The 12,747-nt window shown below is 61.6% G+C and overlaps 1 protein-coding gene across 2 annotated transcripts in view; it reads right to left on the bottom strand.

Moving 5' to 3' along the window:
• The window catches only part of MDGA1 (MAM domain containing glycosylphosphatidylinositol anchor 1), a 58,542-nt gene extending 50,074 nt beyond the window's left edge, over positions 1–8,468 (bottom strand). The window contains exon 1 of one of the 2 annotated variants that reach the window (XM_089333981.1): positions 7,371–8,468. In XM_089333981.1, the coding sequence (XP_089190107.1) occupies positions 7,371–7,437 (67 nt within the window). In that variant the 5' untranslated portion in view covers positions 7,438–8,468. The remainder of the gene's footprint in view (positions 1–7,370) is intronic. The other variant, XM_051854779.3, reaches the window with a different exon arrangement.
• Positions 8,469–12,747: the final 4,279 nt, after the last annotated feature.

Below are 12,747 nucleotides of genomic sequence, written 5' to 3'. Positions count from 1 at the left end.
AGCATCGCGAGAAACGCGGAACCAAGGAGCCTGCGTGCGCATCCCCATTTAGGCTCCGGCTCAAGTCGCGGCTGCTCCACTGCCGATCCAGCTCCCTGCCAGTGCACCTGGGAAAACAGCAGAGGATGGCCCAAGTGCAGGGGTTCCTGTACCCACATGGGAGACCCGGATGGAGCTCCTGGCTCGGCACCAGCCCAGCCTGGGTTGCTGTGGCCACTTGGTAGATGGAGGATCTCTCTCATTCTGTGTCTCTCCTTCTCTTTGTAACTGCATTTCAAGTAAATAAATAAATCTTAAAAAAAAAAAAAAAAAAAAAAAAAAAGCAGAATCAAGACCCAGCCCCAGCCCCACTGAATGGCATCATGCATTTCCACAGGGTCCCCAGGGCTTTTCTTGGTGCTGCAGCCACCCAGACACCCTTCCTGAGTGGCTCCCCACTGCAGGACAGCCCCGCCTGCCAGGCCCTCAGCCCCGCCTCAGCTCTCCTCTGCTGCCCACCCCCAACCGCCCTCTCCTCTCTCCCCATCCACTCCCTAGGCTAGGGCACCCTACGGCTCCGCCCGCCTGGCTCTCTCTCTCTCCTCCCACCTCTCTGATCCTTGACAGTTCTATTCCACCTCGAGATTTCAAACCATGCCATTCTGTGCACACAGAAATCCAGATGTGCAAGGTCTCTCCAGAGTGGCGCTCTCTCCTGGCACCAGCCCCTGCATCTGAGCACCTGCAGGCATCTGGGCACCCCGAGCGTGCTCACGCCATCACTAGAACAAGCTTTTGCGGGCTTGCTGGGTGCCGGCTGCGGGCTCAGCGCACAGCTGTCACCCATGCGGTGGGTACCACCAGCTCAGCAAGCAGGGTAGTTTCTGGGACTCTCGCAGCGCCGTGGGCAGACCCAGGCCCCTCCTCCCAGCAGCACAGGCTCCCGACTGCTTCCACTCCCTGCCCCAGCCCCGTGTGACTCCCAGGGGACTTCCGCCTTGCTCGTGGCCTCTGTGTGTCCTTGGGGGCAGCGGCAGCTCCCAGCCCTCGCCTGCGCACTCTCCCCGATGCTTCCAGGGCCAGTCTCCTTTCTCGCCTTTTGCAACAGCCTCTAACTGGCTCCCTTCTCCTGCCTTCAAGCCCCAGGGATTCTATTAAAAAGGTGTCAGTGCTCGTGCCTCCTCCACTCAAAACCCTCCCAAGGCCCCCTGTGTCACTCAGAATGCAATCCAAAGTCTGCACATCGCTTTCAAGACTCCAAGAGCTGCCACCACTACCTCTCTACCTCCCTCCCTCCCCTGTTCACTCTGCTCCAGCCACACTGTGTTCCTCACTGTTGCTCAGACAGGCCAGGCATGCGCCTACCCTAGGGCCTTTGCACTGACTTTCTTTGCTCCTGCCCAGAACATACTTCCTGCAGATATCCACAAGGACTCTTCCCTCAGCATCTTCAGGTCTCTGCTTGGATGGCACCTCCTCAGGGAGGTCCCTCAACCACAGTACGTGAACTTGAACCACATTTCTTCACTCCTCGTCCCCTAGACGGCTCTGTCCCACATAGGCTGCATGGAAGACTAACTCACTGACACCTTCACCGCCGGTGTCCCCCCAGTTTGCACGGGAACTCCAGGACAGCGGCACTCGGTGCGGCTGCTGAAGAATGACTGGGACCTCTCCCTCCTGTGCGTTCCCACAGCCACGAGCACACTTCTGCATGGCTGCCTGGCCTGAACACGGCTCACGCCAACCCACCTCGCTGCTTAGGACCCTGCTACCCATCCTCCCAAAGCCAGGATCCCAAGACCCCCGGTGCACGGGCTCTGCAAGCCACAGATCTGGGTTCGAGCCTGGCTCCGCCACTGGGCCCAGTGATTGCAGCTTGCTGAGCCCTCCACCCGCTCCATGGGCCGCAGCGAAGCCTGGAAGATAACGTACATCCGTGATCTCAGCCTGGGCCCCAAGTGCACGGATTTGAACGGCTCCTTTCCCTTGCCACCCCTAATTCAGCTTCTGCCCCAACCCAACTGAGGGAGTCGCTACTCCCTGCACACACCCAGTTTCTCTGGCCTCCACCTGAGAGGAGCACTTAGCTGCTGGCCATCAAGGCCAGGCTGAGTGCTCCCTCCTCCTTGGGGCCTTGGAGTAGTTTCCTCCCTCTGCACAGGCCCACAGCCCTCCACCTGCCCTTGCTGCCCACCATTCATCAGCCCCGCTCATCTGTGAGGCCCCTCCCCTTCCCATCCAGCTCTGCATCTCAGCCGCACTGGGTCTCGCTCCAGGTAGGGGCTCAGTAAACGTTTGACAAATGGTTGAGTGGGAGGGACACCCTGCTTTCCCTACCTCCAAGTGGGAGATCCGCGAGGATGGAGCCTCGGAGACACTTGTCACCAGCTGCGCAGTGTCCTGGCCTCAGTGACCTCCCATGTTAACTGGGAACCGTGAGCCCTGGGCAGCTGACCTCTCACAGCCATGGCAATCAAAGGCCACAGAGGCGTGGACATGCTGAGGAGGCCCCCAGGCCTTTACACACCCATATGGGCAACAGTCCTCGCAAGGGGTTCATTCCTCTCTGCACCAAAGACGCCTGGAAGAACCATCACATGCATGGCCGCACTCACAAGTGCTTCGCTTCCTTACACTTCTATGTCCTTCATTGTTTTGCAAAGAGCATGTGTTACTCATAGACTTAGGGAAAAGGAGATTGCATTATCAAAAAAAAAAAAAAAAAAAATACAACCTCAGTCCCTTGAACTGAGCACAGCTCTGGCCTCCCATTTCAACATTTAAATGCCACAGGGACCCTGAGTTCCCAGCGCCTTCCATGCCTGCAAAGCAGGGGGAAGAAGATGCCTAAGAGGGCCTGCACCCAGCTTAGAGACAGGCAGCTCTCTGCAAGGGCACAGCCCACGCTCCAGAAACCCCTCACTGTGCAGGAGCTCCTTGGTCTGAGCTGAGTCCCTCCAACCTACGGCTGCATGGCTTCCGCTCCAGGCTGCTGCCCTAGGGCACCGGGGTGAGCGACCTAGGAACCAGAGGGAGGTCTGGATCCAGAAGGCCCTAAGGAGTCCCCTTGGGCCCCAGGCTGAAGATTTAGAATAACTCTCCTGCCTCCAACAGGGCGAGGCCCAGGGAGCCCGGGGGAAAGGCAAGCAGCAATGTGGCGGCCAAGCCCTCCCCCTGCTGGCCACATCTGGCGCGGCAGTGCCAGCCTCGAAAGGCAGGGCCTCTGGGCAGCTACCTACAGGCTCGGCTCTTGGGACCGGGTCAGGATCAGGCAGCAGGTGAGCCAGGGCTCTTGGTGGACTAAAAAGCTCAAGGTTCCCTCTCTCAGATCCCTCGTGTTCTCCGGGTGGGCCAGCTCCCGCCCTAACCGCTGGGAGTCCAGCTCCAAGGAGATCAAAGTCAGGAAGGAGGGAGGAGGAGGAAGATGGGGATGGGTGGGGGAGGGGGTAGTCCTCCACATTCTGCCCCGTCTCACTCCTCCCAGGCCCGCCCTTGCCTCCTGGGCAGCCGGGAGAAGCCAGGGCCGCTACCACGGCCGGATTTCCACTCCCGCCCCCAGGTATTGATTTCCTGCATCATTCATTTGCCAGGCCTTGGCGGCTGTGATTAGCTCCCTCCATTCTCCCCGCGGAGCCCCCCGCCCGTCCCTCCATGTTCCAGCAAAGCAGAGCTAATACCAGGCTTTAAATGAGGCTTTGCCACCCAGCCCCAGCAGCTCGCAGCCAGGCCTGGGCCAATTACACGTAGGCCCTTGGACGGCCCCAGCTCAGCCCCCAAGGGTGCTTTCCTGGCGGATGAAACCCCCTCCAGCCAACCCCACCCCCATCACCTAGCGCCCCCTCCCACTCAAGAAGCACCGGCTCCCAGCCTGCCACACAGGAAGGGACATTGCGATGGGGGTGGGGGTGAATGGGGAGCCCACAGGCTGGGCTGGGGCCGGGGAAACATGGACAAAGCAGGCGACACAAACCACACGGGCCTGGCTTTGCGGACAGCAAGCTCCTGCTCCCCTCCCGCAGGAAGAGGCAGAGGCAGGGACGTCCCCGGGCTGTTCAGAGAACCTTCCGTTCACCTCAGGGCACCGGAGTTTCCTGAGCCAGATGTGGACAGCAGCTGTCGAGATGCAGGTGGGGACTCCTGGGGAGCAATGCCAAGTGCCCACGCCCAGACCAACGCCCACGAGGCGGCACTAGGAGCCCGGCTTCCTGGAACGCCCTCTCCACACTCCCCTGAGGAGGGGAAAAAACCTGACTTGGTGATAATTCTGTAAGCTATGTTGCTCTTGTCAAATTATTCAACATCTGTCTTCATGTTCCCACAAAAATTAGCATAGGATAGTAGTTTCTGATGACACCTTTGGTGAAATATTTTGACTTCCACCAGTAAGTTGCAAACAACCTGTCTTAAGGATAATGTCAATTCCCACGCCTGCATATTAAATAAGCTAGGGGCTTGTTGTGTTTTTGTAAGGGAGAGGAATCCCACCAGCCTGCTCCTGGCTGCAAGTCTTGCCGCCTGCCAAGGAGGCCGGAGCGCCCGAGGGGGTGGTCTCCCGAGCTCTCCCTCACCCAGAATGAGGCCTCTGAGGCTAGCCCAGCCCCCTGGCCGGCCAGAAAGCAGATTACACACCCACCCGGAGGACAACAAACTGGGCCAGGAGATTGGGAGGCGAGGCGGGAGGGGGGACGGGCTCCAAATGGACCATCTGGCCCGGCACTCGGCTGCTGCAGCATCTGTGCCCCCAAAGAAGAGTGAAGCCACTTGGTCAGACTGAGGACACCTTGCCAGCGCCAGGGCGACCACAGCCCCTACAGCGGGTAAGTGGACCTCCGCGGTGGCAGGCAGGGGGCTCCTGGCCGGCACCTGGTAGACAGCCACAGCCCAGGCCAGCATCTGCTGGCTGGCCCTCCACCTCCTGCCCTCCTTCCCTCTTGGCAGTTCAGCCTTCCTGTAGATCCGCCCTGCCCGCCTCCACCCAGGCCTGGGGGCAGTGGGGCAGCGGCCAGGCTGCTTGCTCAGGGCATCTTCCCCCTGTGCCTAGAGTAAAACCTGTGGCCGCCCTTCTCCCTCCCCACAGCCAGGCCAACACCAGGCTGCCAGCCTACCACTCCTTGTCTATCTGTAGAAAGAGACCCTTTTGGAACCCGAGTCCTGGAGAGACTTACTGCTTGGACAGAACCTTCCTCCAACCATGGTCCCTTGCTCATTCAACAAATATATGCCAAGCTCCCGCTGTGCGCCAGGCACCACGCTGGGTGCTGGACACAGTGATGGACATGACTATCCATCTCTGGCCCCCATGTGCTCTCCTCCGCCTTTCTCAAGCCACTTTGTCTGCCTCGGGGTAGAGAGAAGCTGGGGCTCAGAAGCTCGAACCCCAGCCCTCCACCCGACTTCTTAAACCTGTGTCACTCTGACACAGCTGCCGCTGGCCAAAGCCTCTCCTATCCCAGCCTCTCGCTGTCCCTGACATCCTCCTAGGAGATCGTCCCCTCTCCCCACCCTGCATTCCTAAAGCCAAGCTCCTGGGAGGAAGGTGGAAGTAACGCGACCCAAGAGCCGGGGGTCGGCCCCAGGGCGGCCCCAGTGACAGAAGCTGGCACCTGGGCACAGGAGGGAGGGAAGAACTTTCAGAGAGAGAGAAAGAGAAGCCCGAGGCTGAATCCTGGCCCCACGGTACTCTGAAATGAGGGTCACAGAGACCACTGCCCCATTCCCCAGCCCTTGCCCAGAGAAGCCCCCGCCGATGGGTTCTGGACAGACCTGGAGATGGTTAGAGAGGCAGGAGGGGGTGGAGAAGAGGGCCGGCCAGGTCTGCCCAAGGGCATAGAGAGCATGGGGCCACGGTGGGGAGGTGCAGAGCAGGTAAGCACCCCTGCTGCTTCCTTCTTAGGGCACCTCCAAAGAGGCAGTGGAGCTGTAGGGAGAGCTTGAGGAGGAAGAAGAGAGAGGAAGGCCCAGGCCCCTGGCGTCTTCCTCCGACCTGTGGAGGCCACGGCCTCCAGGAACAGCTCAGGGGCCTCCTCCCACAACCCAGCCTCTCCTGGTCCTGCTGCCTCCCTCCTCCTGCCTGCCTCTCCCGGCCTGTGTGCAGTCAGACACACGAACTAATTAAGAAGCAGAGTTTGGCCAGATGCCTGAGCCAGCCTCACCAGGGAATGAAGCCCAAGTCAGTGGACTGTGCAGGGCCAGGAGCCCACCACCTCCGGTCGTCCCACAGGGCACCCCTTCCTCTGGCCAGGCGCGGGCTCAGGCCCAAAGACCAGGCATCTCCGGAAAGAAGCACTTCGCATCAGCACCTGAGGCTGGCAGCCGGGGACAATGCCTCCGCCAGCCAGCACACCACAAGTCAAACTCTCCTCTGACGTCTGTCCGGGGAAACTGGAGGATATGCCAAGGGGGGGGGGGAGGTAGCCACCAAGGCTGTCCAGCCCAGCTGCCCAGCATTAAAGAGACCTACAGAGGCCTCCCTGGGGTCAGAGCCCTGGAGGGAGGGCCGCTGGACCCTGTAGACTGGGGGAAGGAGGTCAGGGCACTGCAGGAGCAGGCCCTTCCCTGGGAAAACCCTCGGGACTGGATGGGGGAGTGGGGACCAGTGGAACAAGGCCTGGAGATGTGGGAGCAAAGCTGCCTGGCGGGGAGGTACAGTTTGGACACGCAGCCCAAACGGTGCGTGCCGTGTTTGCGTTTCCCGGGGACCGCGGCGGAATGTGCCTCTGTGTGTGTGTGTGTGTGTGTGTGCACACGCGCGCGCATGCAGGGAGAAGGAAGGTGGGGCAGGGGTTCCGTAGCTGGGAGCTTGGGAGAGGTCCAGAGATGCCAGGGTCCTAGGCGCCGGAGCCAGAGGATGCCGGCATGCGCTCCGGCTGTCCAGAAACGAAGCCGCAATAGCAGCAGCAGCAGCAGCGGCACGGAAGGAGGCAAGCCCGGCGCTCGGCCGCGGTGCGGGCAGCCCGTTCGCCCGAAAGCCGCGCGCAACTCCGGCTCGCGCCGCGCTCTGGCTTCCACTCCAGAGGCCGACCCAGGGGGAGGACGCGGTCTCCATGCATGTAGCTGCCCCAGCCCCGGGCTCGCGGGCGGTCAGGGGCTCCCGAGCCGGCCGAATGCTCTCAAGGACCCCAAGTCACGCCCGCCCCTTAGCAGCGTTTGGGAAAGTGGGTCCCTCCCGCCATGGCACGGCCGGCTCACCAGCCAGACCCTACGACCCGTCCCTGTGCCACGAAGCAGTGAGCTCGGTCTCCTCGTGCCCTCGGGAGGGCGGGGACGCGGGCACTCACTCCAGAGTCCGAGCCGAGGTCTCCACCACACCCCGGCAGCGCGCGCTTTGCGCCTCTTGTAAAGTTTCCGCGCGGGGCTAAGCCAGCGTGGAGCGGGAGGCGGGCTCTTACCGTAGACTCCTTGTCCCCGGCAATGGAAGGGGATCAGCGCCAGAAGTAGAAGGCAGGTCACCTCCATCTTCACGGCCGGTGCTTCATCCCCGCGAGGCGGCGCAGCCCAAGAGGCGGCGGGGGGCGCATCCGCCGGGGCCCCGCGATGCTCCCGGTGTGTCCCCCTCTCCCAGAGAGGCGACAGAGAGGGGGCGGCGGCGGTGGCGGGGACCGGGAGACTGAGGCGGCGGCGGCGGCGGCGGCGGAGACCCGGGTTCCTACTCTGGCAGGGTCGCTGCCCGCGTGGGGACGCAGGGGGCGCTGGCCCGGGCCCGGGTGCCTCCGCGCGCCCCGCGCGGCAGCCAGCGCCCCGGCCCTAGGAGCCTGGCGGCCGAGCCGCCCAGGGCGCCCAGGGCTGTCCGCGCGATGTGCCGGGCGCCGGAGCTCTCTCTGCGGCGGCGGCGGCAGCGGCGCTCGGATCCAGCAGCCACCGACGACTGACAAACTTGTCGCTTCCCTGCCCGGGGGACGCCCTCCGCGGAGCCGGGGCCGCGAGGCCGGGCTCGGCTCGGGTTAATCCGCCGACTCCAGTCCTGCAGCCGCTGTGGAGGGTTCAGCAGCCCGTCCCCCGGCGAGCCCGGGCCCCGGCCCTCTCGAGCGGGCGAGCGGCGCGGGCTGGGCGAGCGCCACGCGTGCCCCGGGTCCGCGAAGTTAGGCGAGCCGCGGAGGGCCCTGGAGGACGAGTCGCAGCCCGGCGCCCCGCGGGAATCTGGAGAGCAGTTCCAGGCGAGAAGAGCCCCGGAAAGCCGGGAAAGGAGGAAAGTTTGAAAAATACTCGCGCTCTGGCCGAGGCCGCGGCTGCGGCGCGGGCGCCGCTCGCCGCCTCCGCTCGCCGCGCTGCGCTCCCGCCGTCTGGCCGCGGCCGCGGCGCTCCCGGGCTCCGAGGCGCGGCGGAGAGGACTGCGCCGCGCCCCAACTTGGGCGTCCCCGCCCCCGCCCGGCAGCCTCGGCTGGCGGGGGCCCCGAGCGGGCGGGGCCGGGCCAGGCTCCCGGGCGCGGCGGCGCTCGGCTGCGGGCCGCGGGAGCGCTGCGCTCGCTCGGCAACTTAGGCTTCGCTGTGCTGCTTTTTCGCCCCTCGGAGCTTTTCATTTCGCGCTCCCCCGCCTCCCTCCCCCTCTCCTCCTCCCTCCTCCCCGCGTCTCCTCGTTCGGTCTCTCGCTCTCCCACCCTTTGTCGCTCGCTCTCCTGTTTGATTCCCCTCCAGTTAAAAAAAGGAGCCAATTAAAGGCAGCCCAGCTCGCCCGGCCCAGCCTCTGTCCAATTTCCTTGCCTCCCCCAGGACCAATTAGAGAAAACAAAACAGGGCTGGGGGAAGCAGACTGCTTCTCTCTCTCTCTCTCTCTCTCTCTCTCTCTCTCTCTCTCTCTCTCTCTCTCTCTCTCTCTCCCCCACCCCTTTTCTTCCCCTCCCCCACGTCTCTCCCTCTCCCCGCCCCCCACCCCGGCAGGAAAATGTCAGAAAGCAGAAATGGATCCATCTATCCCGAGGACAGTGGCGGAGGGACGTGGGTTTCGGCGCGGGCTCTGCAGCCGCGCGCTCGCACACTCGCTTTTTCGCCCGCCCTTGCACACCCAGCCCCGCTGCCCGAGCCGGCTGCACCGATGCCCGCGCGCTCGCGGGGCAAGCACGGCCGCTCGCTCCGGGGACGCAAGCCTGCAGGGCACCGCACACTTCATAAATGTTTTGCACTTTGGAGAGGCGGGACCGAAGCGCGGATCTGAAGCACAAGCCGGGGCGCCTGCAGCTCTCGGGTCCTGCAGGCGCGAGAGCCGGCCGCCTGCTGTGGATGTGCGTGGCGATCCACCCGGCTCCGGGCTGCCCCGGAGACCCCCGCCGAGCCCGCGCCCCTCTCCAGCCGCCTGAGCCTCTCGGCAGGTCTGGCGCGGGGAGCCAGGGCCGGAGCGGCTGGTAGGGCCGGGCACAGACAGGCGAGCTTAGAGCTCGCGCCCTCGCCGCGGCCCACAGGTTGCCAACAGGTTTGCCAGCCGGACGCCTCCGCCAGATCTCCCCCGGGCCACCCCGGGTTCTCCCCGGCTCGCCCCTGCCCCTCAGAACCTCAGGCGCCCCCAAGCGCCCCGGGAGCCAAGCCGGGGCTCTGCTCCAGCTACCGGAGTCCCGCACTCGGCGAGCAGGAATGGGGCGAGCGCTTCTCGAGAACGCCCGCGGGGAGGGGCGGAGGTTGGGCAGCGAGGCGGGCGGCCACCCCCGCGCACCCAGGTCCTGCGCATCTCACCTGCTCCACCTGTCGCCGTTATTTATCTCGGCGTAAGCGCGAGGATTGTATTAGGGCGGCCGGTGGGAGCGCGGACAACCTCGGCAGCTTAGGAGCCGGGAGACGGCAAGCCCTACCCCCCACCCCCGGAACTGTAGGTCGTCTCGTCTGCGATGCTGGTGCCAGGGCTCGGGGCATTTCTCAAAACTCAGACTTGCACACCGAAAAGGAGTTCATTTTATCTGCATGTAAATGAAAACATGACTTTAAAAAAAATGATATGTCCCGCCCTCCTCCGGCCCATTTCCTGCCCGGGCCGCCCTCCCTGCCCACGCCGGCCCCCTGACTGCAGGGGCACAGCGGGGTGGTGCCATCAGCGCCCTACCCATCCCTACGCGTCGGTAGGCTCTCACTCCCGGATCTCCAGGCCGTCCTCACTTGCTGTCACTTCCCTCCCCCGCGTTCCCCTCTTCTCTCACCTTCCCGCTCTGTGTGTCCAGGAAACAAACATGGGTCCAAGTCCAGCCAATGCCAAGTGGCACTTACTAAATGAATTGGTGAGGGATGCTCACCCAGGCCACATAGCACAGATCCTAGATACCCTCCTTATAGTCACCCTTTGTACTCTCTTCCCCAGCCATTATAACTGAGAAAAAATCACTTCCTGCTCCACAGAGATCCAGCGGGGCCCTGTCTCTCCCCACCCCTCTCCCCTCCCCCTTCTGAGAAGGAAGTGGCACCATTTGAAGGTGTGATGGTGAATAACTTATTTTATTTGAAGGTCCCTAGAAGTCCTCACCTCCTCCAGGAAGCGCTCAGGGAGTGATCCCAGTGATTAGGCTGAGCTGGATGACCATTTCCCACTTGTTCCTATTTTCCAACCCCGAACGACAATGCATTGCTCCTCTTTAGCTTTGGGGTGTGTTACTGGGGGACAAGGACATTGATCTAGCAGGCATTCTCAAGTTTGCCCTCTGTACACGCACACACACACACACACACACACACATTGGGGGACAGAGAAATTCGTGATGGGGGAGGGTCAGCCAGGAGCTGGGAGCAGAGGACCAAATTGGAGCCAGGCTGGGACTGAACATTTGCTGTAGCTAATCCACTTGTGACTGCTCGGCAGCTAATTGTATGCAGTGTAAATACCTCGACAGGCTGTGTGTGATGCGTGTAATTCAGTTGTCTCCTCCCTGAAGTGTGCCCAGCCTCCTGCCGTTAACACAGCCCTCCCCTCCCGGAGAGGAAGCAGAGAGCGCTAGGTGGCCCTTGGCCTGGGCTATCCCAGACAGTGAGATGGGATCCCTATCTCGAAGAATGGTTGAGAGACGTGAGAAACAATGAGACAGCTGACAATGCATACCAGGCACCGTGCTGTGTATGGATCACCGAATCCCCAAGGCAACTAGGTACCACAGGGCGGGGCTGCCGTTCCCACAGAGCATAGCAAGACGGAGTAGCCCCGTGGCCGGCCGCTAAGGGACCCAACTGAACTTTGGGCTAGGTAGCCTGGCTAGGAGCCCTTGCTTTTTCCCACTGTTCCAGACTAGAGAGATTTAAGGACCTAGGCACTTAAGCAATGTTTTATAAGAGCATTTCCTGGGGCCGGCACTGTGGCATAGTAGGCTAAGCCTCTGCTTGTGGTGCCGGCATCCCATATGGGTGCTGGTTCCAGTTCTGGCTGCTCCACTTCCGTTCCAGCTTCCTGCTGATGGCCTGGGAAAGCAGTGGAAGATGGCCCAAGTCCTTGGACCGCTGCACCTGAGTGGGAGACTCTGAAGAGGCTCCTAGCTCCTGGCTTCAGATCGGCCCAGCTATGGCAGTTGTGGCCATTTGGGGAGTGAACCAGTGGATCGAAGACCTCTCTCTCTCTCTCTCTCTCTCTGTACTTTTACCTCTCAAATAATCCTTTTTTTTTTTTTTGAAAACAAAGAGATTATTTCCTGTTCTTTGCACACACACACACACACACACACGAACAATTCTCTGGACCCCAAACTTGACTGTTAAGAGCAGGAGTGGGACCCAAGAGCCCAGGAGGTGGGCCGTGGGGCATGGGCTCAGACGGAGGCCAGGCCGACCCAAGGCTGGGAGGTCAGCACAGGCTGCCTGGTATAGGGGTGCGTGCAAAATGCTCTATGCTCGCTCACCCCCATGGGAGGAAAGCCCCATTCTTGTGCTGCCAAGACTGCCCAGCACCTGGACCCCAGGTCTCAGAAGCTGGCTGCTGACCCAGCCGCTGGGTACCAGGCCCAGGAGCCAGGAGCCTCGGGTCTTGGCCAAGCAGGGCAGCGTGTAATAGGAGAGTGCACCCATCCTCTGCGGCTTGCTGGCCTCCTGCAAATCGCGGCCTGGGAGAGTGGAGAGGAAGGGTCATTGCTGGGATGGTGTCGGCTTGCGAGCAAAATCGTCTCTGAAAAGCATAAGGCAGCGGGTATTGATTCAACCTCAGGGCCAGACGCTTTCTCGCCTGGTAAGGGGAGGCTGGGGCGGGGTGGAGAGGAGGAACAGGGGGAGTTATGACCCTGCTGAAAGACCAGTTTCTTAATTCGGCCTCTAACAAATAGCCAATTACGGGTTCCAGCCGCTAATTAGTAAGCGCTTAACTCTGGTTATAAATTGGGCAGGCAGTTCAAGACCAGTGACAATGCAATCCCAGGATGAGAGCTTTGGAAAGGAGAGGCCCACAGACACCTGTCACCTGAGGTCTGAAGCCCTACCGCTTCCTTCCCACTCCACACCGCAGGCACAGGCTCTACTAGTAGAATGCAGGCTGCATAAGGTTGGGGACGTGGTCTGTACACTCACCATTCAGTCACTCAACAAACGCTTAGTGTGCCAGGCGCTGCAGCTGCCAGATGAACAAAGCAGATAAAGAATCCCTGCCTGCATGGAGATTCTATGGTAATGAAGAGACGGACAACAAACTACACAAATAAGGATGATGCACAGGATTTAGATCGTACGGAGTATTAAGGAGACTACTTAAGCTGGGATGAGGAGTGGGAAACATGAGAACTGAAATGTTAAGACAGCCAGAGATGACCCTCAAGAAGAAAGGGATGGAACCCTGTCCACATCAGGGGGGAAGAGCATTGCAGGAAGTAGGGAGAGCCAGTG

This window comes from Oryctolagus cuniculus, chromosome 5 (genome assembly GCF_051225735.1).
Source record: "Oryctolagus cuniculus isolate XC-2025 breed Fujian yellow rabbit chromosome 5, ASM5122573v1, whole genome shotgun sequence".
Taxonomy (NCBI): Eukaryota; Metazoa; Chordata; class Mammalia; order Lagomorpha; family Leporidae; genus Oryctolagus; species Oryctolagus cuniculus.
This window is presented reverse-complemented; position numbering and strand designations above follow the sequence as displayed.